General features: G+C 44.3%; 1 protein-coding gene across 1 annotated transcript in view; it reads left to right on the top strand.

Annotated features, from left to right (window-relative positions):
- RASA3 (RAS p21 protein activator 3) overlaps positions 1–27299 on the top strand; it is a 122304-nt gene that overhangs the window by 46242 nt on the left and 48763 nt on the right. Inside the window, exons 3-4 of the mRNA XM_033104599.1 lie at positions 14111–14214; positions 26636–26730. Of these exons, the coding sequence (XP_032960490.1) occupies positions 14111–14214; positions 26636–26730 (199 nt within the window). The remainder of the gene's footprint in view (positions 1–14110; positions 14215–26635; positions 26731–27299) is intronic.

Below are 27299 nucleotides of genomic sequence, written 5' to 3'. Positions count from 1 at the left end.
CCTCACGTTGACATTTAGAGGGGTGGGCCCTGGGAGTTCCAGGCTCACTGTGGGGTGTCCAGTGCGTCCCCTGGGTTTATGACCGCCTTGAGGGGCTTCTCTGGGTCCAGGGTGGGTCTGCAGTGTTCTGAGCATCCTCTTCCTGACATCCAGCTTCAATTTCTCCCTCAGTTTCTCCTAAAGCACAGGAGCCCGCCTTGTGTCAGAGTGTGAGGAATCTCTCAGAGCTTCACGGGAAAGCTCAGTGGGTGGCAAGTGCTGGTTTGCCTACTGCACATGGAGGGAGGGTCGTCCCAGGCCCAAGACCTTTCTGAAGGTTTTGGAGTTTGAAACATTTCTGTTGTTCACAGCTGGCTGGTGTGTGACTCTGGCTTCTCCTAAGAATCATTGTCTCCGTTACTTTAGAATGCGTACCCAGGCCTTAATAAAGATGGGTCTGGTTGTAATTTGTTGGTAAGAATGTGTGATTTCTATTTGGGGGACACGCAGGGTGAGAGGAAGGGGGCTGCTGTAGATAACAGGATCTGACATTTTGGGAGCTACGTGCAGTGGTGTGAGTCATGCACCATAATCCACCATAACCCTGTGAGTTTACGGGGTTTAGCAGATGGGGAAACTGAGTCCCCATCAGAGACTCATGTAACATGCCTGAGCCACGTGGCTGACCTCAGAGCTGAGTCAGGCTAGGAAAACAAGCTGCAGGTTGCCCACCGAAAGGGCAGTGGTGGGCTCTGATTCTGACGCACAGTCGTCCAGTTTGGGTCCAAGCATTGCGGGCATAGCGTAAGCAGCTCCCTGAGTGCATTTCCCAGCCCTGGTCCTATGCCTACCCAATGCCGACCCTGATTCTGTGGCCCTGCCTGCAAGACCGGGCCCCCCAGGAACCCTCAGTGTCGCTGTGATCTGGCAGCAGCCACTATGGTCCCTTCAGTGCTTCACGGCCAGGTCCTGCGGTCCCAGTGCTTGTGCTGAGTCCTTGAAGTGCAGGCTGTGAGTGGCCCAGGTGACAAAAGTGCACTGGCCGGTCCAGACAGGACATTTCTACCCCAGCATTTGGAACAAAACTGTGATCGGACCTCAGATTCTCTCCTTCCCAGGGGAGGGTTAGCTACATCCCCCTAACCCCCATTTCAGGTTAGCAAGATGTTGTGTGATACATCATACATGTTTTTCATCTTGTCCTTTGCTGTGACAGAGTGGCTTTCTCCTGGGAGTTGCCCCCTCCCTGTGGAGGCTGCTGTGAATAGTTCGGGCAGTGCCATACGAGTGAAGGTTAGAGTTCAGTAGGAGAGACCAAGCATTTTGCCTCCCACTAAGATGCAGTATCTTTCTGGGGACCTCAGGGAGAAAACAAAACCTTTTATAATGAAAGCTCACAGATGCCAAGGGGCCATGCTGCTTGGGGGTTTTAAAATTATCGTTTAAAGGAAGTGAGAGATGGACTAAGAAGCAATCAAAAAGATTTTCCTCCTGCTTCTGAGTGCCTGTAGGCTCATTGTCAGCGGGAGGCTCCTTTCTGGACTGATCGATGGATTGATTGACAGGTCTTCCCAGTGCCAGATGCAGCACCGCCTGCTGCAGATGTGGGGGACTCAGACCCTTCAAGCAGCAACAGTCCATGTGAGGGTACAAGGCACACGACTTCCTTTCCATTCCCAGTGGACCTTTGAATATAGTATTCGGTTTAATGACATTTTAATCCAGCTGATAGTTAATGACTTAACCACATGCATGTTTTATTAGCTAAGCACTGAGCTGATTGGAGATAGGTGCCCTTTTTGGAAAACTGACCCTGGCTGCTTGGCTTCCAGTTCACAATGGGCTAGGAAGTGAGGCCTGGGTTTCCTCTGAGAGCCACAGATCCACTGCTCCTGGACACTCGGCCCTCACCTGTGGCCTTTTCTGTGGTGTATCAATAGTTCAGACTTTGAGGCACAAAGACCATCTTAAGAATAGACCTATCGCAAAGAGACTTAGTGTGGGGTCCCTGTTCTTCAACATGTAGCCTTTCTACATACCCCAGATGTGAAGCAGCTTGGCCGCTCCCCCACCTCTCTCCCTTGAGCCTAGATGTTGGGAAATGGACACAGACATTTGCGAAATAGCACAAAACGGCGGGGGTGGGGGGTGGGGGGAACCAGGCTCACGGCTGTTTTCTCATGAGCAAACATCGTTGTCGCAGCAGCAGGCAGCCTTGGTGTGGGATGGGGCATGCCAGCCTCTCGCAGATGCTGGGAAATGACTCAGAGAGAAGTCAGAGGTTTCTCCTCGCGTCCCAAGTGGGGCCCTGTCTGAACCCCTCAGCTGCACATCTGGGCTCTGGGAGGATGAGGAATGCAGATGGTTTCCCCTTGTCAGAGCACTCCTTAAAGATCAACTCGGTTTTCTGCAGGAGATTTTTAATTTTTTTTCCTTAGGAGAGTTCACTTGATTCTGTGAAACTTCATTTGTGCTTCTCCCAGTAATTACTGAGGGAAAAGAGGTTGTCACTCTGGCCAGCCTCAGAGGCAGACGCCACTGCATGCATTAATTCCCTTCTGTCAAATAGTGGTATTTAAGGCAAGCCAAGTCCTTTGGGTGGCAATTTTTCCTTTATTTGGAAAGAGGGTTCTGGAGCCCTAAGGCTGCAAGTGGGGGCCAACTATGCAGGGACATTAATCACACATCTGACTGCTGCTGACCTTGGGCTGGGGACAAAGCCGCGCCTGTGGGGAGAGATACCCCAGGTTAAGCCTCTAATAGGAAGGGAAGCTCTGGACTGTGTAGCCCTTTTGAATCCACCAGAAAGAAGATATTGTCTTGCCAGGCACATGGAGAAGGGTGGGGGTGGGACAACTCATCCTGCTCCCAATCATCTGACAGTTTCCTTTTGCTTTTGGAAATATACTTCCAATTCTGCTGCCCATGAACAGACAAGTGAAAACTTTTCTTTTCACCCGGAAGGGGGGGGTCAGGTCAGCCAGATGACCACATTGGTAGTTGGGGTGATTGATGTCTGGGGTAGGGGGGCTTTTGTCCCACCTCTGTCCTCTGTCTGCAGGGCTAGAAGGAGGGAAGACGATTGACTGTGTGGCTGGCCCCACTTACTTAAACCCCCATGTGGGTCTGCCTTGAAGCGGGGAGGGCTGAGACGTCCTGAGAGTTGTCACGATTGGGGCTGAAATAGCAGGATCACATGCCTGTCGATGACAGATATTGTTAACAAACTTGTGGTGTTTCTAGTTTAAAAAGATATATGGTGTGTGTTAGTTGTCTTTTAATTTGCAACATACATTTACAAGTTCTCAGTGGATTAATATTCTCCACATGAAAATAATCTGAAAAGATGGGCATTTCATCAAAAATGGGCCAAAGGCGATTTAATAGAAAATGAAGCAGAATGTACTCATACACATATGATATTCAACCTCACCAAGAATTTAAACTTTTCAAATAAAAGCAGTTGATTTTTTTTGCCATCAGTTTAGCAAAGTTTGTAAATATTAGTAAGACTCATCGTTGGTGAAAGTGTGGGATACATTGGTCCCCCCTTTATGGAGGGATCAGAGCCTTAGGATAGTGAATACCCTCCCACCAAGTAGAATTTATTCTAAGGGAACAATGAGACAGCTGTGCAGAGACCCCCTACCCTAGGGGCTCGTCCTCCATGCTCCTCCTAACTGGGAAGGTTGGAGCGGACCAGCTGTCAGTCAGTGTAGGATGGGCGAATGGAGCCCTTATGGTCATTCAGACCTCAGGTGCTGTTTGGCCACTATTTTTTAAATTTATTTGGAAAGTAGTCCATGGATGATGTTAAAGGAAAAAGCTGACTATATATCCGGATATATAATGTAATCCCATTTTTATTTATTTTTTATTTTTAAAAACTTTTTATTTATTTTAAGTGTGTTTTTCCAGGACTCATCAGCTCTAAGTCAAGTAGTTGTTTCAATCTAGTTGTGGAGGGCGCAGCTCACAGTGGCCCATGTGGGAATCGAAACGGCAACCTTGGTGTTACGAGCATCGTACTCCAACCAACTGAGCTAACTGGCCGCCCCTCATTTTTATTTTTAAAATACGTGTCTCTATCTGTATCCATTTCTATTCTCTATCCATATACTTTAAAGGAAAAAAACTCTAGGAAGATAAACCCTAGAATGTGAATTCTGTTTTTTTTGCTTTCTGACATCTTTATGCATTTTTAAAATTCTGTTTTTTTAAAAAAAATAGCTTTATTGAGATATAATTCACATGCCATATAATTTACCCATTTAAAATGTACACTTCTATGGTTTTCAGTATATTTAGAGTTGTGCAGCCATCACCACAATCAATTTTAGAACATTTCCATCTCCTTAAAAAGAAACCCATTCCCTTTAACTGTCCCCATTTCCCACCAACACCCTGCTACCCAGTGCCTGACAACCACTAATTTACTTTCTGTCTCTCCAGATTTGCCTATTCTGAGCATTTCATATAAATGGAATCATACACTATGTGGCCTTTTATGTCTGACTTTTTTCACTTAACATAATGTTTTCAAGGTTCATCCACGTTGCAGCATGTATCAGTGCTTTATCCCTGTCTGTGGCTGATAATATTCCATTGTATGGATGGACAGACCACATTTGGTTTATCTGTTCATCTGTTGACGGACCTTTGGGTTGTTTCCACTTACTGGCTATTGTGAGTAATGCTATTAACTTGTATGTACAAGATTTTGTGTGAATATGTATTTTCATTTCTCCAGGGTATATACCTAGGAGTGGGGTTGTTGGGTCATATGGTTACTCAACGTTTGCCATTTTGAGGAACTGCCACTATTTTACAAAGCGAACACACCATTTTACATCCCTCTAAGCAGTGTATGAAGGTACAAATTTCTCCATGTCCTTACCAACACTTGTTATTATATCTTTTTGATTCTTCTAGTCATCCTGGTAGATCAAATTTTGATTTTGCAATGTAAAATCCTCAATAAATTATCATTCTTTTTTATTTTTTAATTATAGTTGACATTCAATATTATTTATATTAGTTTCATGTATATAGCATAGTGGTTAGACATTTATATAATTTATGAATTGATGTCCCTGATAAGTCTAGCATTCACCTGGCACTATACATAGTTACTACAATATTATTGAGTATTCCCTATGCTGTACTTTACATCTCCATAAGTATTTTGTAACTACCAGTTTGTACTTCTTAATCCCTTCACCTTTTTCTTATCCAGCCCCCACAACTCCTCTTCCATCTGGTAACCATCAGTTTTTCTCTGTATCCATGAATCTGTTTCTGTTTTGTTGTTTTATTTAGTTTGTTCTGTAGAGTCCACATATAAATGAGATCATATGATATTTGTCTCTCTCTGTCTGACTTATTTCATTTAGCAGAATACCCTCTAGGTCCATCCATGCTGTCACAAATGATAAGATTTCATTTTTTTAGGTTGAGTAATGTTCCATTGTAGATATGTGCCACATCTTTTTTATCCAGTTGTTTATTGCTGAGCATTTCAGTTGCTTCCATATCTTGGCTTTTGTAAATAGTGCTGCAGTGAATATAGGGGTCCATGTATCTTTTCAAATTCGTGTTTTGGATATTTTCGGATAAATACCTAGAAGTATAATTGCTAGATCATAAGGTAGTTCTGTTTTTAATTTTTTGAAGAACCCCCAAACTGTTTTCCATAGTGGCTGCACCAATTTAAAGTCCCTCCAACAGCGCTTGAGGGTTCCCATTTCTCCCCATCCTCGCCAACACTTGTTTTTTATTTATTGATGATAGCCATTCTGGCAAGTGAGAGGTGGTGTCTCATTGTGGTTTTAATTTGCATTTCTCTGATGATTAGTGATGTTGAGCATCTTTTCATAAGTCTATTGACTGTCTGTATGTCCTCTGGAGAAATATCTGTCTATTGAGGTCCTCTGCTCATTTTTAAATTGGATTGTTTTTTTTGGTGTTGAGTTGTATGAGTTCTTTATAAATTTTGGATATTAAACCCTTATCAGACGTATTATTGGCAAATATCTTCTCCCATTCAGTAGGCTGTCCTTTCATTTTGTGGATGGTTTCTTTAGCTGAGCAAAAACCTTTTAATTTGATGTAGGCCCATTTGCTTATTTTTCTTTTGTTTCCCTTACCTGAGGAGATATATCAGAAATAAAATATTACTAAGGGCAATATCAGAAAGTTTATTGCCTATGTTTTCTTCTAGGAATTTTATGGTTTCGGGTCTTACATTTAAGTCTTTAATCTATTTTGCGTTTACTCTTGTGTATGGTGTAAGAAGGTAGTCTAGTTTCATTATTTGGCATGTATCTGTCCAGTTTTCCCAGCACCATTTATTAAATAGACTGTCTTTATTCCATTGTATATTCTTGTGTCTTTTGTCATAGATTAAATGACCATATAGGCATGGATTTATTTCTGGGCTCTCTATTCTGTTCCATTGATCTGTGTCTGTTTTTATGCCAGTACCGCGCTTTTGATTACTGTGGCCTGTAGTATAGTTTGATATCAGGTAATCAAACTTTGTTCTTCTTTCTCAAGATTGTCATGGCTATTTGGGGTCTTTCATGGTTCCATATAAATTTTAGGATTGTTTGTTCTAGTTCTGTGAAACATGTCATTGGTGTTTTAATAGGAATTGCATTGAATTTATTGATTGCTTTGGGTAGTATGGGCATTATAACTATGTTAATTCTTCCTGTATATGAGCAGGGTACGTGCTTCCATTTATTTGTATCTTTTTCAATTTCTTTCTTCAATGTCTTATAATTTTCCAAGTACAGGTCTTTTACCTCCTTGGTTGAATTTATTCCTAGATATTTTTTCTTTTTTTTTTTTTTGATGCAATTGTAAATGGGACTGATTTCTTAATTTCCCTTTCTGCTAGTTTGTTATTGGTGTATAAAAATGCAACTGATTTCTGAACACTAATTTTGTATCCTGATACTTAACTGAATTCATTTATCATTTCTAATAGTTTTTGGTGGAATCTTTGGGGTTCTCTATATATCGTATCATGTCATCTGCAAATAATAACAGTTTTACTTCTTCCTTTTCAATTTGGATGCCTTTTATTTCTTTTTCTTGTCTGATTGCTGTGGCTAGGACTTCCAATACTATGTTGAATAAAAGTGTTGAAAGTGAACATCCTTGCCTTGTTCCTGATCTTAAGGAGAATGCTTCCCCATTGAATAGGATGTTAGCTGTAGGTTTGTCATATATGGCCTTTATTATGTTGAGATATGGTCCCTCTATTCCCACTGTGCTGAGAGGTTTTATCAGAAATGGATGCTGGATTTTGTCATATGCTTTTTCTGCATCTACTGATATGATCATATATTTTATCTTTCATTTTGTTTATGAGGTGTATCACGTTCATTGATTTGCAGATATTGAACCAACCTTGCATCCCAGAAATAAATCCCACTTGATCATGGTGTATGATCTTTTTAATGTATTGCTGAATTCAATTTCCTAATATTTTGTTGAGGATTTTTGTCATCCTTAAAAAGAAAAAGCAAGTTCTTATTTTTAGTTAAAATGAAAGGAAGCATTCTTTTCCATGAATGTGTCCACTTGAAAAACAAACAAAATTCAGATCATAAAGGAGTGAAAAAAGCAGGGAAATTCTAAAGATTTACATATAAGTCTAATTATGAATCAACTTACTGTGAAAAATAATGTCTTCCTGGGATATATGAGTATATACTAAATATGGGGGAGGGAAGGATTAGGCATAGTGGATAGAGAGATATCCCTGCAGACAGAGCCTCCATGATAAATGGCCCCAAGACTTTTGCGGTTGGTTCCCATGTTTCGTCTCGGCTGCCGCCACACCTTCTGTGTGTGCATTGTCACTTCCCTTAGCCTGGATGACTGTATTGTCTTCTGAATCTTAAGGGTGAAAATAATTCCATGTAGTAATCTTACAAAATGAGATGGGGCCCTAGGCTGTGACGGTGGGGGTATTGGTGAAGGAGGAGCAGAGTCAGCACTTGAATGCGGCTGCCCATTTCTGTGGCATTTCCTAGAAATATTTGCCACTAGAAAAATAAAAAAGTGCAAGCGAGTAACTTCTCTGTGAGGCCTTGGGAAGAAGTTCTGATTTTTGTGTGACAGTGGCTTCAGGGCCTGTCTCCCAAGACATGATGTAGGAGTAGCTGTGGTCACACACAGCTTTTTCTCCATTCTCTGAACCTCAGGACATCAGGGTTCCCCCATCCTGTTCTAGACTTGAGCTGATTAGTAAAACAAGCAAAACCTCTTAGGTATTTCTAATGGCAAGTCTAAAGGTGAAAATCGTCCTTATGCTTCTGTGTTGAGGCCACTCTGCTTTGCTGTAATGCAGCTTCTTGGTTACTAGAACGACTTGCACTTTTTGGTTGCTTTCCTGACTGTTTTCTCATCTCACTATGTTCTGGTTCTTCTGTGTCTCAGTCACCCTGCCTCCTTGAATCCCTCTGGATTAGTGCCTCTGGGTCCCCAACAGTCATGGCCTTGCCAGGACCACCAACTTCCATCTCCGGTCCCCAAGGGGACACTGTTGATTTTCCTCTCCATCCTGGATAAAGCGCTCTGCATCCAGACCACTTCAAAGCACTGTGTCTGGAGAGAAACCCACCCTTGATAAGGGCTCTAGTGGGCCCTCAGCATGGCAGTCCCACCCAAACTTGCTGGTCCGCTGCTCTTGCTTTCTCCTCCATGGTGGTTCACATCTCTCTCCCCTTACACTTTCACACCTGGCCTGCTGTCGCTCTTAGCAGCTGACCTGAGGAGACGGGTGATCGAAGCACCGCTCTGCTCTCACCACCTATCTGTTGGTCAGCCTACACTGGGCCCACGTACCTGCAGACACGTCACTGCTGGGTAAACTATCTGCTCTGCCTTCTCAATATTTCGAAGGCCTGACCATTTTTCCTTAGCCCATTTCCCAGTCTAGGCCACACCCAACCCCTGACCTCAGTTCCCGGCTTCCCACTCTTCTCTCACTCTGCCGACCACACTGGTCTCCTTCTAGAAGGAATATTTGAATCTCTGGTAGTAGCACTTCATAAGTATTACAGGCTGTGTCTCAGCACCTGAAGTCTCGTTGAAAACACAGAAGCAGTTGATTCTGTGAAAACGGTTGTGTGCCCCGCTTCCACCGTCTCGTTCTAACGACTCCCTGCTGAAGGCTCTGCAGGTCTTGTGCTTGTCCCAGGTGGTCCCTACTCCCCGCTCCAGTTGGAAAGCCATCTCCCCTTGTTTCCTTTCTCAGGCCTGTAGGTGAGTGGTGGTTTTCCCTGTGGGAAAGGAAACGATGCCGTAGAGCATGTAACCATCTCTAGAGTGAGTGGTGTTGGGCTCTGCCTGGGAGGGTTCGTGGGCCCCAATAGAGGAGAATGTGTGTTCTGAAGCTCAGTCTGCTTTACAATTTAATTAAGCTTTCCAGCATGACTGTGATTTTAGCTTTAGGGAGAAGCAGGCTGGCATTGCGCCTCATTAGCAAAACTAGTGTACTGTGAGGAGTATGTGTATGTTTGATTGTGTCTTTGGATATTTGTGTACACACACGCACACGTACACACACACTCACACTGACCTAGTGTCTTTCCGCCAGAGTGTTAGAGGGTTTCCTGTAGCTTATGTGATTGATCTGCATGATGTTTTAGGCTCTTCATCACAGAGAGAATCACTGGGAACTGAGAGAGTTAGCATGTCACACGAGGAGTGGGTGGTAGAACTGGAGATTAACCCGACGCATCAAATTCCTGTGGGGTCTGTTGCCATCAGATGTAACCTCAAAATGTAGATGAGTCACAGGAAGGCTCATCGAAGCAAAAAGTCCAGTGGAGGCAATATGCTGAAATGGGATTGTTTTAATGAGCATTTGTTAAACTAGGGCACCAGTCACACCTGATGGAAGTCTGCAGGCATTCTGCTTTCATTGAAAGATACAAGGATATTCCTTGTTGTTTTTAGACGAATACGTATCTGAAGGGCTCAGTATTTTACATCTCCCGCTGATGTTTTGGTTTTTGTTACAAAGAAATGATTTTCTAAGTAAACTTCACCCAATCGCTGGACAAATTTTAAAAATTGTGAAGTCAGTTAAATCCAAACAAAGTTGTCTTGTCATGAAGGTGTAGGTCTGAGCAGGAAAAGGTAGATGTTGCCTGGCCTCATGGGCCTGGCTCCGCAGCTCCAGGGGGCATGGCTGTCCCCTTTCTCCCTCTCATCCTTCTAGTGACCTTGGCTAGAAGCTATTGTCAGCCTGGGTTGTCTGCCTGGGTCTGGAGGTCCCATTGGAGCATCGTCCATGCTCCGCTCTTTGGAGGGAAAGCACGTGTACCCCAGAGCCCCCCACTCTTCTTTGCTAGTGAGCAGCTATGTGGTGTCCCAAGAGAATAAAACACCTTCATTTCTACCATTTCTTTGATGCATTTCTGTATTTCACTTCATGTTATACTTACTCCTATGTCCTGTTTTTTAACACGTTCTACTGACTCCATAGAAAGGAGCTCGTCCATTAGCTTGAGAAGCTAGCTAGTTCTGTATGGATGGGGCCTGGTGTGTGAGTGTCCTGTGGCTGCTGTAACAAAATATCACAAACTCAGTGGCCAATACAACACAAACTTACTATCCTACAATTCCGGAGGTAAGAAGTCCCAAAATCTCTAAAGTTGGTGTCTGCAGGGCTGGTTCCTTCTGGAGGCCCCAGGGGAGAATCAATTTCCTGGCCTTGTCGGGGGTTTTCTGGCCTTGTCTCCAGGCCCCACATCACTGTAGCCTCTGCTTCTGTCATGTGTTCTTCTCTGGCTCTGACCCTTCTGCCGCCCTCTTATGAGGACCCTGTGCTCCACTGGGCCCATCTGGACAATCCAGGGTAACTTTCAAACTGAAGATCCTTACCTTACTGCAAAGTCCCTTTGCAAAGTCCCATCTGCAAAGTCCCTTTGTCATGTGAGGTGACATATTCACAGGCTCTGGAGATTAGTACCTGGACATCTGGGGGGTAGGAGGGGAGCACATTCTGCCGACTACACTGGAATTCAAAACCCTCACTATTTCCTTCTTGTAAACATGCATGAAGCTAAACTGCCCAGTGCCTCAGTTTCCCCACCTTGCGAGGGTGTTGTGAGGGCTGAATACAGTTGGCTCTTAAACACCTTGGGGGTTAGAGGTGCTGACCCCCAGCACAGTCACAAATCCTGATACAACTACTTGTTGGCCCTCCACATACACAGATTCCCGCCACACATTGAAAATATATTAATAGTTGACCTTGAACAACATGGGTTTGAACTGCATGGTTCCACTTATACTTGAATTTTAAAACGTGTTATTCAAGGGTTCAATGTATTTGCTACACGTTGGGCCTCAGAACAGGGCCTGGGATGGCATGCAGGTGAGGCTGGCCCCCTCAGTGGAGTGCAGGTTCCCAGGAGGCAGGCTCCCGCGCTCAGAACAGAAGGCATGAATTCTTTTTGCTCCCTTTCTGAGGCTGAACTACGAGGAGGGGAGGAGCTGGGAGAAGGGACTATAAAGAGCCCTCTTGATGCTGTCGGAATTTTTCAAAGCGTCCAATTGAATGATGTTTAATAAATATACCGAGTTGTGTCACTGTCACCACAATCCATTTTAGAACACGTAAGAAAGAGCCCTTAGCCATTACCCCCTGCCCCACCTTCAGCCTCACTGCATTCACTGACCTACTTTGTATACGTATCTGTATTTTCTGGACATTTCATATAAATGGAATATGAAAAGTGTTTTTGTTTTTTTTCCCATCTGGATTCTTTCACTTAGCATGCTTTTGAGGTTCATCGTAGCATCTATCAGTACTTGTTCCTTTTTATCACCAAAAAGGGAATCTATATATGGATTTACCAGATTTTCTTTTTCCATTTGTCACGTGATGGACACGTGGGCTGTTTCTACCTTTTGGCTATTGTGAATAATGCTGCTACGAACATGGATGTAGAAGTTTTTGTGTAGACACATGTTTTTGTTTCCCTTGGGTATATACCTAGGAGGGGCCTTGCTGGCTAATGTGGTCACTCTGTAGTTAACGTTTTAAGACGCCACCAAACTGTTTTCCAAAGTGGCTGCATCATGTTCCATTCCCACCAGCAATGTATGAGGGTTCCAGTTTTTTTACGTCCTTGTCAATACTTGTTATCGGTCATCTTTTTTATTATCACTGTCCTAGTAGGTATGAAGTGGTAACTTGTTAATTAATTTGCATTTTCCTGATGGCTATTATGTTGAGCATTTTTTTTATATGCTTGTTGGCCATTTGTCTTCTTTGATGAGATATCCATTCAAATCTTTTGTCCATTTTTCATTGAGTTCCTTGTCTTATTATTGAGCTATAAGTGTTTTTTATGTATTCTGGATATAAGTTGTTTTTTATTTTTATCAGACGTGTGCTTTGCAAATATTTTCCCCAGTGTGCCTTTTAAGTTTCTTAATGGTGTCTTTTAAAACATAAAAGTTTTAATATTTTTAATTTTGATAAAATCTGGCTTACCGACAATTTTTCTTTCAGCAATTGTGCTTTTGGTGTCATATCCAAGGAATCTTTATCTGACTCCAGGTTACAGAGATTTATTTCTGTATTTCCTTATAAGAGTGTTATAGTTTTAACCCTTACATTCAGGTATGTGATTAAGTTCATTTCTGTGTGTGGTGTGAAGTAACGGGTCTTTCTGTCCTTGGGCCAGGACCATGCTGTCTCAATTACTATTGCTTTCTAGTAAAATTTGAAACCTGGAACTGTGAGCCCTCTCCTTATGTTCCTTTCTCAAGCGTGTCTTAGGTCCTTTGCCTTTCCAGCTGGAAAGATTGGCACATGGGCTGGTTTCTGGGTCTCTGACATGAGTTGTCAGACCAGCCAGTTTCCTGATGTACCATTATTTTATGCATCACTAAGAAAAAGCAGTGCTAATTAATCTATGAAACAATACTTTCTGACATTGATTGGAGGATACATTCTGATTTCAGAGATGCTAAGATATAGGGTGGGGGGAAATCATCTCAGAATTGATAAAATACGTTTCTGGAGCTCTCTTAGTTGGGAACTGGTCCCTCTCTCCCTACGTTTCTTTCCTATTCTCATGTCTGTCACTCACAATAAACTTTCAGTAGGAGACGCTCATGGTATCAGTTCTTTTCCGTCTTCCTTTTCATACTTGGTCAGGAGCATACTCCCCTCTTTCTCCTGACAAAATGTAACATACTGTTTTAGTTCTTACTTGAACTATTACATGTTTCCTGTGTTAGACCTTAGCCATGAATGTGCGTGAAAATGGAATTATGCCACATTCCAGGATAGTCACAAGGTGTGTGTGCTGAAGTAATTTGCTCCATTTCCTAGCCATTGGATGCAGGTCGGGTGGGTGCTGTGTTCTGTGTGCATTCACTATGACTTCCATGAACCAGCATCTGCTAACCCCAGGCCGTGCCCATCCAGAACAATCCGGGGATTCCTGCCCCTTGATTAGAGTTTGCAGTTAATTTTGAGGTTCTATCTGTGGGTGAATGAGCCTCGGGGTCTGAGTGGAGGGTGGGGCTGTGGGTGGGTAAGGGGTCCTCTCCCCCACCAGAGGCACAGGTGGCTGCCCAAATGGGATTTCACCCTGACTTCTGGAGAAAGGGGAGTACTGTCTGAACCTGGAACGCTGAGTGAGGCTTGCCACCTGCTGCTGGGCCTTCAAAACGGTTAGCACTTTGGAGCATTTGCGCTAAACCTGGACACCCACAATTGACATAATTTTGTTAATGCCGTAATATGTGTCGAGCTCTCTGGTTTCCCTGAGCTGTTGCGAAAGCAGCACAGCAGTTCATTCATTTAACGTGACATGCCTCTGGTGCTGGGGCCACATCTGTGAAGATTTTTATAGCCTGCTTACTCTTGAGTTCATTTTTTACCCCAGTTAAGAAACTGCAATTTCACATCTCACAAGTGGAACGCAAAATAGCGTGTTTGTGGTACATTTAAAATGAGATTACACTTGCGTGCCCGAGGTCAGTGCTTAGTCTGCAGGCCCTACCTCGATGCCCTCACGACTGACGACTAAAGACAAGGCTATTACCTCACAGAATCTAATGGTGCTCATTCTATTTGTTTATCTAGCCCCTTCTATGGAGAAGACTTTTACTGTGAAATTCCTCGGAGTTTTCGTCACCTGTCATTTTACATTTTCGATAGAGACGTTTTCCGGAGGGATTCCATCATAGGTAGGTACTTACATGGATATTTTCTTCTTTTTCTGAATGGGGTCTCATTCTGGCAGAAGTGGGGTATCTCTTCCAGGCAGGGGTGTCTCTGTTCTGAGACAGCAGAGTCGAGATAGCATTTTTAGCCTGGCCTTTCTGGCTGTGCTGAGCAGTGGCAGGGAGTGGTCCTAGGCGCCCGGCCTGCGTGGCTCTGGCATCCGCGATGGCTGGGAAACGCTGCCTGAGTCCCGCCCTGGCAGCGCGTGGAGGAGCTTCACAGCACGAGCTCGTGTAGGAGAGACCAGGACATGCCAGTAAAGGCTTTGGAACTTTCCTTCAAGGTGAGGGCACCGCAATCCCCAGACTTGTCCTCAAATGACTCCTGAGGGCTCCTCTGAGGGGCCAGTGTGCAGAGGCAATTTCCTCTCACTTTCCCCAAGCTGTGCCCTTTCCTGACTCCCAAACTCCTCCATAGAGAATGGGATGGTATTGGGGGTGCTCTCAGGGGCATTTGGGTGCCCTCAGGTATTGGGGCACTGAGAGGCATTGGGGCTCGCAGATGTTGAGGGGTGCTCTCAAAGGCATTGGGGTGCTCTTAGAAGTATTGGGTGTGTTCTCAGCAGTATTGGGATATTCTCAGAGGTATTGGGGTGCTCTTAGGGACACTAGGGCTCTCAGGTATAGAGTTGCTCTCAGAGGCATTGGGGTGCTCTCAGAGGCACTAGCATTTCAGTGATGGACTCCTGGAGACAGAGTGGCCCAGCCTAACAGTGGAGGAGAGGTATGGAATATTAAAGAACCTTCCTGAGTTCAGGAGTGCACCTGTGTCCGCATTCATGCTCAGTGTGGCACCAGAAATAGAATTGAGAAGCCAAACGTGGGCAGTTGTAATTGCTGGAATCCAAGCACCACATACCATTTGTGCTGTGGCCTTGGCTTTTCCTGGGACGGGAGACGTTTGAGAGCTTAGCTCTTGGGTAGAGCACTTTGCATCTGAAGTGCACTTGACTCACACTGTTCGTTGCCTTTCCTCTGGCTCACACTTGGGGCATTCTGACCAGCTCCTATTCACTGCCCAGCCCACCGAGGGGGTCACCCACGCATCCAGTAGGGCTATTTCCACGCAGGCTACAGAGGGCTCCTAGCATCACTCAGAACAGCTGGCCACGTCCCCTGCCTCCCTCAGTCTCCGAGCCTCACGCCCTCTGGCAATTTCTCTGCTGCCTCCTCAGCTCTCAGCCTGCAGGTCCAGCTGCCCTGGAGGACCCCATAATTGTCTCAGATGCATCATGCTGAAGTCGTAGTAGCCACCAAAAGTTCCTCATTGCCGGATGAACCCCACACCTGCCCCTTTCTCACCTTCCCAGCTGACCTGCCAAGACCTGGAGCTCAGTACCTGTGGCAGCCACGTCACCCTACAACGAGCCTTTGTTTGCTTGGACTGTAGCCTTCATGGACTAAGAGGTTGTTCCTTGCACCTCTCCCTTCACTCCAGCGCTACCAGAGCTGCCTTTTCTACATGGGGGCCCTGAGCACCTCCTCCCAGTTTAAAGCTGACCTCTGGTATCCCACTGCACCTACGAAAAAACTCAAAACATGGTCAGGGCCCAGATATGACTCCATCGTGTCTGTCCCAAAATCTGGCTTTGGCTCAGGTGGCAGTCACTAAACATTTGTTGAAAGAATGGACGATTTTTAAAAATACCTCCACATACTACATTTTAGAAATTCAGTCTGTGTTTTATCTGAAGAAACTTTCCTGGAATTTCCATTTTAGAGCCTGACTTATTAAAAAAAAAAAATTGCCAAGTTTGAGGCCATACTGCCTGATCTGGCCTGGAGAAGAAAGTCTGTACTCCCTAGCATGCATACCAGATCTTTCATAATCTGACCAAGTTGTTCTCTGAGCTGAACTTGCCATCATCCAGAATGACCTTTCTATCTGTCTCAACATAAACACACTCATGTGTTTATTCACACGTACATGCAGAACCCCACTTGTGCACCTGTGCAGGCCTCCACCTGCATGGTCTGTTACACCCTCCTAACACTAGAAGCCTTTTTTTTTTTTTTTTTTTTTTTGTAGCAAAAACAAGGAAACATTTATGTTATCAAATGGGATATTACCAAGATACATTATTAGTCAGAAAAAGCCAAGCGTAGAACAGTTTGTAAAAAGGGGGATGGAGAGTACATAACACACGTATTTGCTTGTATAATCACAGAAATGCTCAAAAAAACAAACAAACAAAGAAACAAAAAAACCACTCAAGAAAATGGTAACTGATTTCCTCTAAAGCTGCAACTGCCTGGCGGAAATATTCTAAGAATTTCCTAAGTGGCCAGGAAACTTTTTACTATATATCCTTTTTGTCTTTGTATTATACTCTGTGAATGTGTAACTTATTTTTCCAAAATAAATCCATATTAAGCTTACGGAGCACTCATGACACCTAGTAAGCATGCAATACATATTAGTGCTTATTTAAAATTTCAACTTAACAATAACGGATTATTTTTCACTAAAATAAAGATATCCAGAGAATTTTTTAAATTAGCTGTTTAAAAATCTAATTACTACGATTTTTATAACATATAAGTAATTTTAAACAATAAAATTGTTCTTAGTATAAATTATAAAGGCATTTCTTTTGGCCCACGAACACCTACAATCTGGGTCCGTTACCATTTACGTTTCTCATAAAGTATTAAAACATCTCATAATTAAAAAAATCTACTTATGCAAACAACATGACTAGAAGGAAAACTTTTCCATATACACATGAAAATTTCTCATGAGTTAGCCTGTGAGTAATTGGAGTTTTTGGTAGATAACAGGTGTCATTTAAGTTTCTCTCAAACATGACTAGATTTTGAAGAAGGAATGAAAATACTGAACGTACTTCAGAATTATTTATTTATTTATAGCTGAGCTTTGCTTGTAGTACTAGAAGCCTTTTTAATGCATCTCAGTTTTCTGAAATCTGACTAGTCCTGCAATGACAAGTTCACGTGTTATCTTTCCTCGAGCAGCATGTTGTCTTTCTTCAAGCACACTCCCCTTGCTACTGGGGAGTGTGTTAAAATCCTGGTAACTGGGCCCCCATCCATGCCAGTGAACCCAGATTTTCCTGGGGCTGAACCTGGAATTCCATAGTTTTATCAAGTTCCTCGGGAGATTCTTACAGTTAGAAGGAAACTAACATGAATGCTTATATATGCCAGGCACTGTGCTGCGTCTTTTCATGGGCACAAAAGCATGCCATTTACCCTTTGTTACCAATCCCAGGAGGTAGACGTTATCTCCACTTGCTATATCAAGAAGAAACTGAGGCTCACTGAGGATAAGACACTTGCCTGAAGATGCATAGCTAGCAGGTAGTGAGCCAACAAATCAAACATCTCCTGTCATATTTGTAGAGAAGTGGGAACCAGTGTTAGCAGAGACGTGGGAGAAGAAAGGTGTATTTATATCTGCTTTGGTCATCCCATGAAGTCTTCTCCCTCCCCAAATACCCTTCAGTGGATTTTCCTGCCCAATACCCCATATCTCGCTGTGACTCTGAATCTCATTTTTATCCTACCCGGTGTATGATAGGTGGCTACATAGAATTTCAGTCTCAACATTTTATATTCTAATCAAGCTTTTAGATTTATGCTTTCCCTGGGACTTTGGGCGCCAATGACTGGATATATGAGTGTGAAAGCATTCCTAAACCTAAGTGATTGGGACGGACTAGAGGAAAGGAGAGTAGTCACACCTTTTCCACCAGAGTCATCAGATCCACTGTTACCTACAGCGGGAATGGGGCTGGAGAAAGTGACACAAACATAGTCTGTTGCACTGCTCCTGAGTTGTTTCATGGTGGGCCTTCGAGCCCCCTCCTCTGCCCTCCCCTCCCCTCCCCTCCCCTACTCCTTCCCTGCCTCCCCTGCCCTTCCTCCTGTTCTGATCTCATGCTCTGTCATTTCCTTCTCTGCTTCACCCCGTTTTCCTTTTTAGGATCTTGGTCCACATGTGAAGTCCTCCTTCAGTCCATGCGTGTGGCTTATTTCCTACCCCCGAGTCATCTCCCTGAGCCATCACAATGCCTCTTATTCTGTCTCATCGACGTTGGGTGAATAAAGCTTCCAAGGCAGTACAAATCTAGGTCTTAGGGAAAAAAAACCAGGCGGGGCAGTAAGGAACCTTTATACAGGAGTAGGATGTGTTGATTCTTGTTTTATTCTGGCTAGGGTGGCTTAGTTGAAAAATAAAACTTTATCGAAGTTTTATTAGGCACTCATGTGTTGAGACTTAAGTGAACTCTGTTGCTAAAAATGCTTTGAAGGAGTGTAGCTCGAGATTAGTGTTTGATCCTACAAAGTTAAACCCACCACCCAGCTTTAATGAGTCATTCAGTGCGTCAACGAGTTGACTTTTGTTCTGTCATTTCTTCCATCTTTCATACTCTCACTCTGGAAGAATGATAAGTACTGCCTGTTTATTCTGGAACTGTCCGACAGGAATTCATGTAGTAGGAAAGGAGGAGAGACGTAAATTGAGTTATCTGGTGCATATCTCTCATTTACTCGTTTAACAAATGTAAGACATTTACTGTGAGCAAGGTATTGTTCTAGGTGCTTTACAAATATTGACTCATTTAATCGTCATAACTATGTAAGGTAAGGGCATTTTTCAGATGGGGAAACTGGTACAGACAAGTCACATGGCTTTTTAGGTGGTAGAGCTGGCACTCAGACGTTGGCAGCCAGGTTCTCAGGTCTGTGCTACTGAGCACTTGACCTCATTGTAGAGTATGCCTCGTTGTCTGTTTTTAGAGACAATAATTGATTGAATGTGGAGGCTGATGGGGAAGGAGAAGTCTAGGATGACTCCTACTTATGGTTTTGCACCACCAGGTACATTGTGGGGGTTGGTACATAGATGGGGCTGGAAAATGTGGGTGGTGGTGGTGGTGGTGGTGAAGGGTGGGTATGAGATGAGGAAGGGTGATGGCAAAAGAATGAGTTACATATCAGAAAAATATATCATCCTCCATGGCCCACCACCACCAGCCCCTCCCAGAGGCTGTAATCCACTATCCTCCCATCATATGCCATCCACCGCCCACCGTTCGTCATCCATTGTCTGTCCTCTGTCACCCTCCACTCATCACTTACCATTCCCCATCCACCATCACTCTCCACCACCCATCACGTACCATCTACCATCTACCATCCTCAAGCCCTCATCCTGTCAGTTGATCTGCTATTTCTCTTCTACCACCACCACCTTCCACCACCACTGCCCACCATTTTTCAGCCCCAGAATTTACGTGGTGCAAACCCATAACCCAGGAATCATCCTGGATTCCCCATTTATATCTGTTCTAGCCCCTGACATACATTTACCTTTCATTAGAATGGAACCATGTGACTGTAGAACACTTTCTTACCGAGCCTGTACATCTAAACACCAGAGCCTTGCGGTGGATTTACTTCCACCTAAAGACGGCAGCTCTGCTTGGACACAAGACAATGGGGTGGCGGATGCGGGCCTAAGACCAGGGCACCCTACTTCTGCAAAGCGTGTTGGTTGAAAGAGTGTACTCATTTCCTTCTACCAAAAGCTCCTTGTAGCTTGTTCCTCCTGTGGCAGGAGCCGCCTTGAGTCCACTAGCCTTCCTAATTTCCCAGGCCAGCGAAGATGCCTGGGAGGTGGGCTTCCGCTTGACCCATGACAAGAAATCCAAATTCAAAACTTCGAAAGGCAGCTTTGGTGCCGAGGTAGCATAAAGTGGTGCTTATGAAGAAATGATCCATGCCTCTGGTAGTGTTTATGGCAACATAGATCAGAGCTCCACACACTTGTTACAATGCAGATGCTGATTCATGGGACTGGGGCAGGGTCTGAGAGTCTGCACTCCCAACAAATAACATTCTTGGAAACTGATGCGATTTAAGTAGAAATAATTGGGGTTTGTTCAGGAAGTACATGGGCATAGATCACATTGGAACTCCGGTAATTCATGTTTGACTTAATTTTAAGATGGAACTATCATACTTGCTTCCCAGCTGAATCCTTAACTCTGAAGGAAACTGATGAAGAAGGGTTTGCAAGTTTTCAGTGCACACTTTCCAGGTCTTGCTGGCAGCCGTACCTCATGTACCATGTTTTCCTGAAAATCAGACCTAGCCGGACAATCAGCTCTAATGCGTCTTTTGGGGCAAAAATTAATATAAGACTCTTATTTTACTATAAGACCGGGTCTTATGTTAATTTTTTCTCCAAAAGACGCATTAGAGCTGATTGTCCGGCTAGGTCTGATTTTCGGGGAAACAGGGTATCTCCGTTGGTGCGATGGGTCTGAAATCCAGATCTGACCATGGGGCTCCACTGCTCAGGTCCTGCAGGGCTTCCTTTGCCCTCAGCGTGATGCCCAAACTCCTAGTTTGGCATTCAAGCCCTTCACGGCTGCCCTTCCAAAGGATTCCTCCTTCCTGTCCCCCTCAACCTTAGACATGGGCTCAGGCCCTCCCAGTTCCTCTCCCAGTGCCCCCTGCTCCCTGGCCTGGGCTCATACTGCCTCCTCTGCCCGGTGCCCTACCCTCTGGCCCTTCTCCCCATCCCGATGCCCATGTGGTTGCCGCCACCTACCCGAGACTCTGCTTAGCTGGAGGTGGCACCTGAGGGAGCTCTCCCTTTGCTGTTCTTCCATGGCTTCACCTGCTGGCGCCTTTTTTTTCTGCTGCTTGTCACATGTTCACGGAATTGTATTTCTCATGGCCTAGAGCTCCTTGAGGGAGGGCCCGGGTTTATCTCTATCCAATATCAACTGGGTGTGCCAAGGTTTGTTTATGGAGGGAAGGAAGGAAGCGGGAGAGGGAGGAATGAAAGTGTAGAATCCTAAGCTGTTCCGTTACAAGTTGACGTATTACCAATGGCACTGTGCCTGCATTGGACACACCAGATGACAGATGAAAGTGAATATGGAGATACAATATTGGTCTTAGTACTTGGCTCAGATTATATTAGAATGAAGTGACTCTTAGAGTCACATGAGAACTTTTCTGCGTAGTAATCTTAAGGAAAAGGAAATTTAAAAATATTTTTGCATATTTTAATCAGAGACACTGATCAAGTTGGTTCTGGGGTTATTTCCCCTCAAAATAATCAAATAAGATGTTTATTAATCATTCTGTTTAAGGTACTTGCTATTTTTAAAGATAACCAGCAAAATCCTGGTTTAGCCATTCTTGGTGGCTTTAAAATTACGGTGTGTCAGTGTGCAATTGGACTTACATGTTTTCACCATCGTTTTTACAGCTGTAAAAATAAGTGGCTGTCTGGATCTCCAGGAATAATTTAAAGTTATGACTAGTAATTATGTTGTTACCAGGATGAAAAGCCAAGTTCTAGGGTGTACATTTATATCATGGAAACAAGCACAGTGTCACGGGCTTCTCCAGTGTTCTGTGTGTGATCTGCTGGCATCACGCCAGGAGGAGCCCACAGTCACCTTCAGGTTTTGCTCATGCTGCTGCACGTGCGGCCCCCTGCGGGTTTGAGTCTAGGAATGAGGGGTGTATCCAGTGAGGGTGCTGCCAACTCTGTTCTTTTCCAAACTCATTTTGCTAGTCTAGGTCCTTTGAATTCTCATTTACATTTTAAAAGCAGCTTCTTAATTTCCAGAATGACTGAGATTGCGTTGATTTGTAGGTTAATTTCGGGAAAATTAACATCTTAACAAAATTGAGTAGTCAGACTCTCCAACATGGCATATCTTTCCATGTGCTTGGGTCTTCTTTAATTTATCTCATCAGTGTTTTCTGATATGTTTTCAGCATACATATCTTGTGTACACACACACGCACATACGTGTGCACGCGTGCGCACACACACACTTATTTTTTATTTATCCTTCTATACTTTTTTGATGGAGTAGACAAAGATTTTTAAAGATAGAACACCAAAAGCTCAAGTCATAAAAGCATCATTTTGTGAAAAAGACTGTTGGGCTTTTTAAAATTTAATTTTTCATTGTCATTGCTTATATGCGCAAATACAATTGATTTTTATGTATTAATTTTGTATTCTGTGGTCTTGCTAACCAAACACACCTATTCCAATAGCTTTTCTTACAGATTTTCCAATGGATTCTGTGAATAAAGACTTTTCTTTCTACCTTTCCAGTCTATGTGCCCTTGTTTCTTTCCCTTGCCTCCGTGCACCAGTTAGAACACCAGTTTGAACAGGAGTGATGAGAACAAACATCTCTGCCACCAGCTCCATCTTGGGGAAGCATTTGGCTATCCCTCATTAAGTCTGATCTTAGTCAGACTTCCTGCAGGTTTCTCCCTGGTTGTCCACCTTTCCCCACATCCTCTGACACCTCTGTGCCTGATTCCCTAAAATACGTGCTCACTGTTGAATTATCGGGCATGCTTCTCTCTTCTGACCCTGACAGGTACAACCCCCATCAGAGGAAATAATACATGGGGTTTTTCATGGTGAAAAACCAGGTAGCGCCACCTCTGTCCAAATGAGAAAGTGAAGCCCAGAGTGGTTTAGTGACCTTTTGATGTCTCTCAGATAGATTGGGACAGCTCTGTGGATTATGATACATCAAAGACATTTTAGTAGATGTTATGATTGTGGATCAGATATTCTCTCAGAAGACTAATTTAGAAGCACTAATACACATTCAGAAACACTAATACACATGTTTTTAAAAGTACATATTCTTATATTCTTGAATGTGATCGATCTCTAGAAGGACAAACTGGAAGCTGGCGACAGAGGTGAGCTTGAGTCAGGAACTGTGTAGCAGGGGAGAAACTTATTCTCGGCTGTATTTTATATTCTTTTGAATGTTTCAAATTTTGTACTATTTTCCTGTATTACCTACTTAATGTTAAATTAAGTACTTCCAAAAATAAAGCATAATGATATGTACGTTGTAAGATTCATATAAGCATTAAATACACAACTCCTTCCTGGTCTAGTTAAAGTTCATAAAAGCATTGCAATTACTTAACATTTCAGACTTCAAACGTAATCCTCTTATCCAGCTGAATAAGAGTCTGAATCACAGAGTCTGAAGATTTCTTTATTCTTTTTCAATGAAAAACATTACTCAATTCAATTCCAAGAAATTCCTTGTTTCATGTAGCATTATTCTTGCAAGATCCAAAATCCTATTCCCATGGGGAGAAAAGTGCGGGCTTTTGCAGGAGCCAAGCAGAGAGGAAGAAGGAGTCTTCTCTTGGGGGCCGGTCTTCCTGGTGACGGGGGTGGGCTGAGGAATGGCCAGAGGTAATGGGACCCACTGTTGGCACCTCAGCGGATGCCCACCAAGGCAGTGCTGGTGTGAGGGGAGGACTGAGGTGTGGGGAGGAGCCTGAGATGAGTCCTGAGGGAGCCATCCTGCCCTTGTAACTTGATACTGGTTGGAGGAAATCCTACAGTGGTGTGTAACTTGGGTCTCTGAATTTCTGTGGAGAATTTCTGCAGCCTGTGTCCACTACATGTTTCCTGCATCTGTCTCTCTTGTTCTTTCTCCTGCAGACTTTGCGTGCAGTGGCTTAAACAGTTATGCAGTGTGTGGCTGGGCGGGATTTGGCTCCTGATGGCTCTGTGTGGTGATAGCTGAGCCACAAGGTTGACGTGGGCCCTGGTATTGACCCTTGGAGAGTTCGTGTGCTGTGCCCTCTTCACAGGTGGACAGAAGTACTGGCTGTGTGGAATTACCTGGCCTCGAACTGAGTAGCCCTAGTTGAATGATTCCAGAGTCTTTCCTAAGCCTCTTCTGCAATATAGGGAGTGTGAGGTACAGTTACCTTCCCTTTGAGAATATGAGATGATGTAAATTTGCTGATATAATGAACGGCACAATGATAGATAGATGGAGATTGAAGGCAGGTGTCGGTGGAAGCAAATTGTCCTGACTCCCTGGATGCCGTCACCCGCTGGCACTTGGAACAGTTTTTTTCATGTTTGTTTCACCTTTGCAACTTCACATCTGTGCTGGTGGGTTGGTTTCACAGGGTCTGGCGTCCAGAGCAGACCTCAGTTGACCGAATTCTCAGAACAAAATGTGAAGACCTCAAGGGAAGAAATCTTACTCTCTGCTCACTGAGGTTCTCCGGCCAGGCCTCTGTAAAGTGGACTGACAAAAGACAGATAACAGGGGCCGGCCTGGTGGCTCAGGCGGTGAGAGCTCCATGCTCCTAACTCCGAAGGCTGCCGGTTCGATTCCCACATGGGCCAGTGGGCTCTCAACCACAAGGTTGCCAGTTCAATTCCTCGACTCCCGCAAGGGATGGTGGGCTGCGCCCCCCCTGCAACTAGCAATGGCAACTGGACCTGGAGCTGAGCTGCGCCCTCCACAACTAAGACTGAAAGGACAACTTGAAGCTGAACAGCACCCTCCACAACTAAGATTGAAAGGAAAACAACTTGACTTGGAAAAAAGTCCTGGAAGTACACACTGTTCCCCAATAAAGTTCTGTTCCCCTTCCCCAATAAGAAAAAAATCTTTAAAAAAAAAAAGGACAGATAACAGAAGAGAAACAGCTTACGAATGCCTGTAGCATAATCATGTGGGGGAAGCCTCAACGATGAGTTAGGTAGACTTTGGACTGTTTATGGCATCTTAGCAAAGGAACAATACATGTCAGAGAAGGGACAAGACAAAGGAAAAAGGTTTGAGGCCTTGAAGGGTAGCAGACAGGGACAATAAACATATGGGGGAACAAATGGAGTAGGTTTTTGGGCAGGTGCCAACTTTCCATCGTCTTCATGGCCATACTGCTTCCTGGGAGAGGGTCTCAGGGCTGCCTTTATTTCTCAGAGGTTTCTGCTTGTAGTTAGAAAGGGAAGCTCTGGGAGGGCTTTGTTTTGGATCTGTTGATTCTCATTTGTCTCCAGCTCAAACAATCCTTATGGTAAAGCGACGTATTTTGAGGTGGCATATCCTGAACTCCCATAGGACCAAACAGAAGAGTGTTCTCTTCTTTTCCTTAAATCTCTCATTAAGGAACAGATTGGGCAGGGTCCCCTGTAAGGTCTTGTGTGAGCCTTTGGGAACAGAATAGGTCCCAAGGGAACACCTAAGAGGAGGCGACATTGCAGAGGGACCTCAAGGGTTGAGTACATTTAGGGAAGAAGAAACAATGGAAGAAAGGCAAGGAAACAAAAGCTGCATATAAAAATATATATGTGTATATATATGTAAAATGCATAATGCATATTTAATATATATATATATATATATATATATATATATATATATATATTCATTCAAATTCTAGCTCCAAAGTACCAAGCCTGCGTAAGGATTGTAAAACTATCTATAGTAGACACCCTCAAACTTTGGGGCCTACAAAAGTTCCTTGGGACCTGGTGAAAACGAAGATTCCAGGACCCCACACCAAAGATTTGTTTCCTCCATCTAGGATAGGACCCAGGAACCTGCATTTTAGGAAACTCTCCAGGTGTTTTGACGTAGGTGGCCTGTGATCTTACGTTGAGAGACCCTGATTCATAGACCCAGGTGGACAATAGGAGGGTTGAGGCTCATGCCAGCTGCATCCTCAGTTTCTGTTGTTGCAGTGAACTAACCTGAGTACACATGTGTGCCCTGCGATGGCAGGCCTGACACGTGCGCGTGCGCACACACACACACACACCCATTTACTCTATGTAAGCTGACTGTGCACACACTAGAAAAGCTGAATATACATAGGCACACGTGTGCACACATTATTGAAGCTACGCACACACACACACTATATAACCTAAATATGCACACCCATGTATTCTAAGCTATAGCTCGTACAAGCGCACACACATGCACACACACCAAATCCTCATCAAAGCCTTGCCGAGGACAATGCCCTGTCCCTGCTTGCAGTATGGAAGCTGAGGCAGGAGGTGATGCTGATGCGGCATCCCCAGTCTCAGCCCCTGTGGCCCAGCGATTTCCGTCAGAGCTCACCCCCTTACCCCCCTCCTACATTCCTCCCAAGTCCTGAGCAGTTTGCTGCGCAGACGCCTGGCAGAGCCATTTTCTTGTCTGTGAGGAATATCCCCATCTAGTGTCCCCTCCTCACTACAACCACCCTGGGTAAAATATAGGGAGTGAAATGCTCATGAAAGGTGGGCCCTGAGCACCCCCAGGCTGTGCTCCCACCGTGAGAGCAGCCAGATCAGCGACCACCAGGGAACTCACGTGTGAGATGTGTTCCGCTAATGGGGTGGGACTTGGGCACCTTCAAGAGGAAGTGTCGCATGTATTGATCTTACTGGAGGGAAGACAGCATGGTGTTACCAACTTACTCAGTTATCTATTTTGGGTTATACTGTTCGAAATAATTGGTAGTGATAATGGAGAGACTTCTGCTTATGAACCTTATGGGGTCCCTTTCATAACTGTTTCCTCTGCGTTGTGTGTTTTAGGGAAGGTGGCCATTCAGAAGGAAGACTTGCAGAAATACCATAACAGGGACACCTGGTTCCAGCTGCAGCACGTTGACGCTGACTCGGAAGTCCAGGTGAGACCCTCAGTGGGGCCCAGGGGACACGGGAGGTCCTTGGGAACGGGAGAGACTCTGCTTGTGGCTAAAGAAATAGATACAGGGATTTGGTCTTAACAGGGAACGATCACTAGCAAATTGTGTCCTATTTATAGCAAGTGTAGGCTTATTAATTTTGTTTATTAAATGGGTTATTGTCACACTTTGTCATGCATGATTGAAGCAGCTTTAAAAATACAAAATGTGAAAATCAATAATTAAAGGTGAAGAGAAAATATGGGTATGAAAAAATAAATCTGTCGGGTGAGAACAGCACCCAGAATCTCATATCGCCGGTCCCTGTGTTTGCTGGAGGTCACCGAATGTGTTTGCAAGCTCTCTGCACTCAGCAAGGGAGAATTTAATTTAAGCTCAAAGAAATGACCACTCTGATGAGGTCCCCATTGTGAAACATCCTGGGCTCACCCTGACTCGCCGGGGCAATATGCTAACTGGGACTGACCCCCACCCTGTCCTGTGGAAGGAGCTACCTCCAGGACTTGGGGTTTCTCCCCCATCTCATGGGAGACTGTGAGGCTCCAGGTTCC

This window comes from Rhinolophus ferrumequinum, chromosome 4, assembly GCF_004115265.2.
Source record: "Rhinolophus ferrumequinum isolate MPI-CBG mRhiFer1 chromosome 4, mRhiFer1_v1.p, whole genome shotgun sequence".
Taxonomy (NCBI): Eukaryota; Metazoa; Chordata; class Mammalia; order Chiroptera; family Rhinolophidae; genus Rhinolophus; species Rhinolophus ferrumequinum.
Note: the sequence above shows the minus strand (reverse complement) of the source record. Positions and strands in the feature narration are given on the sequence as shown.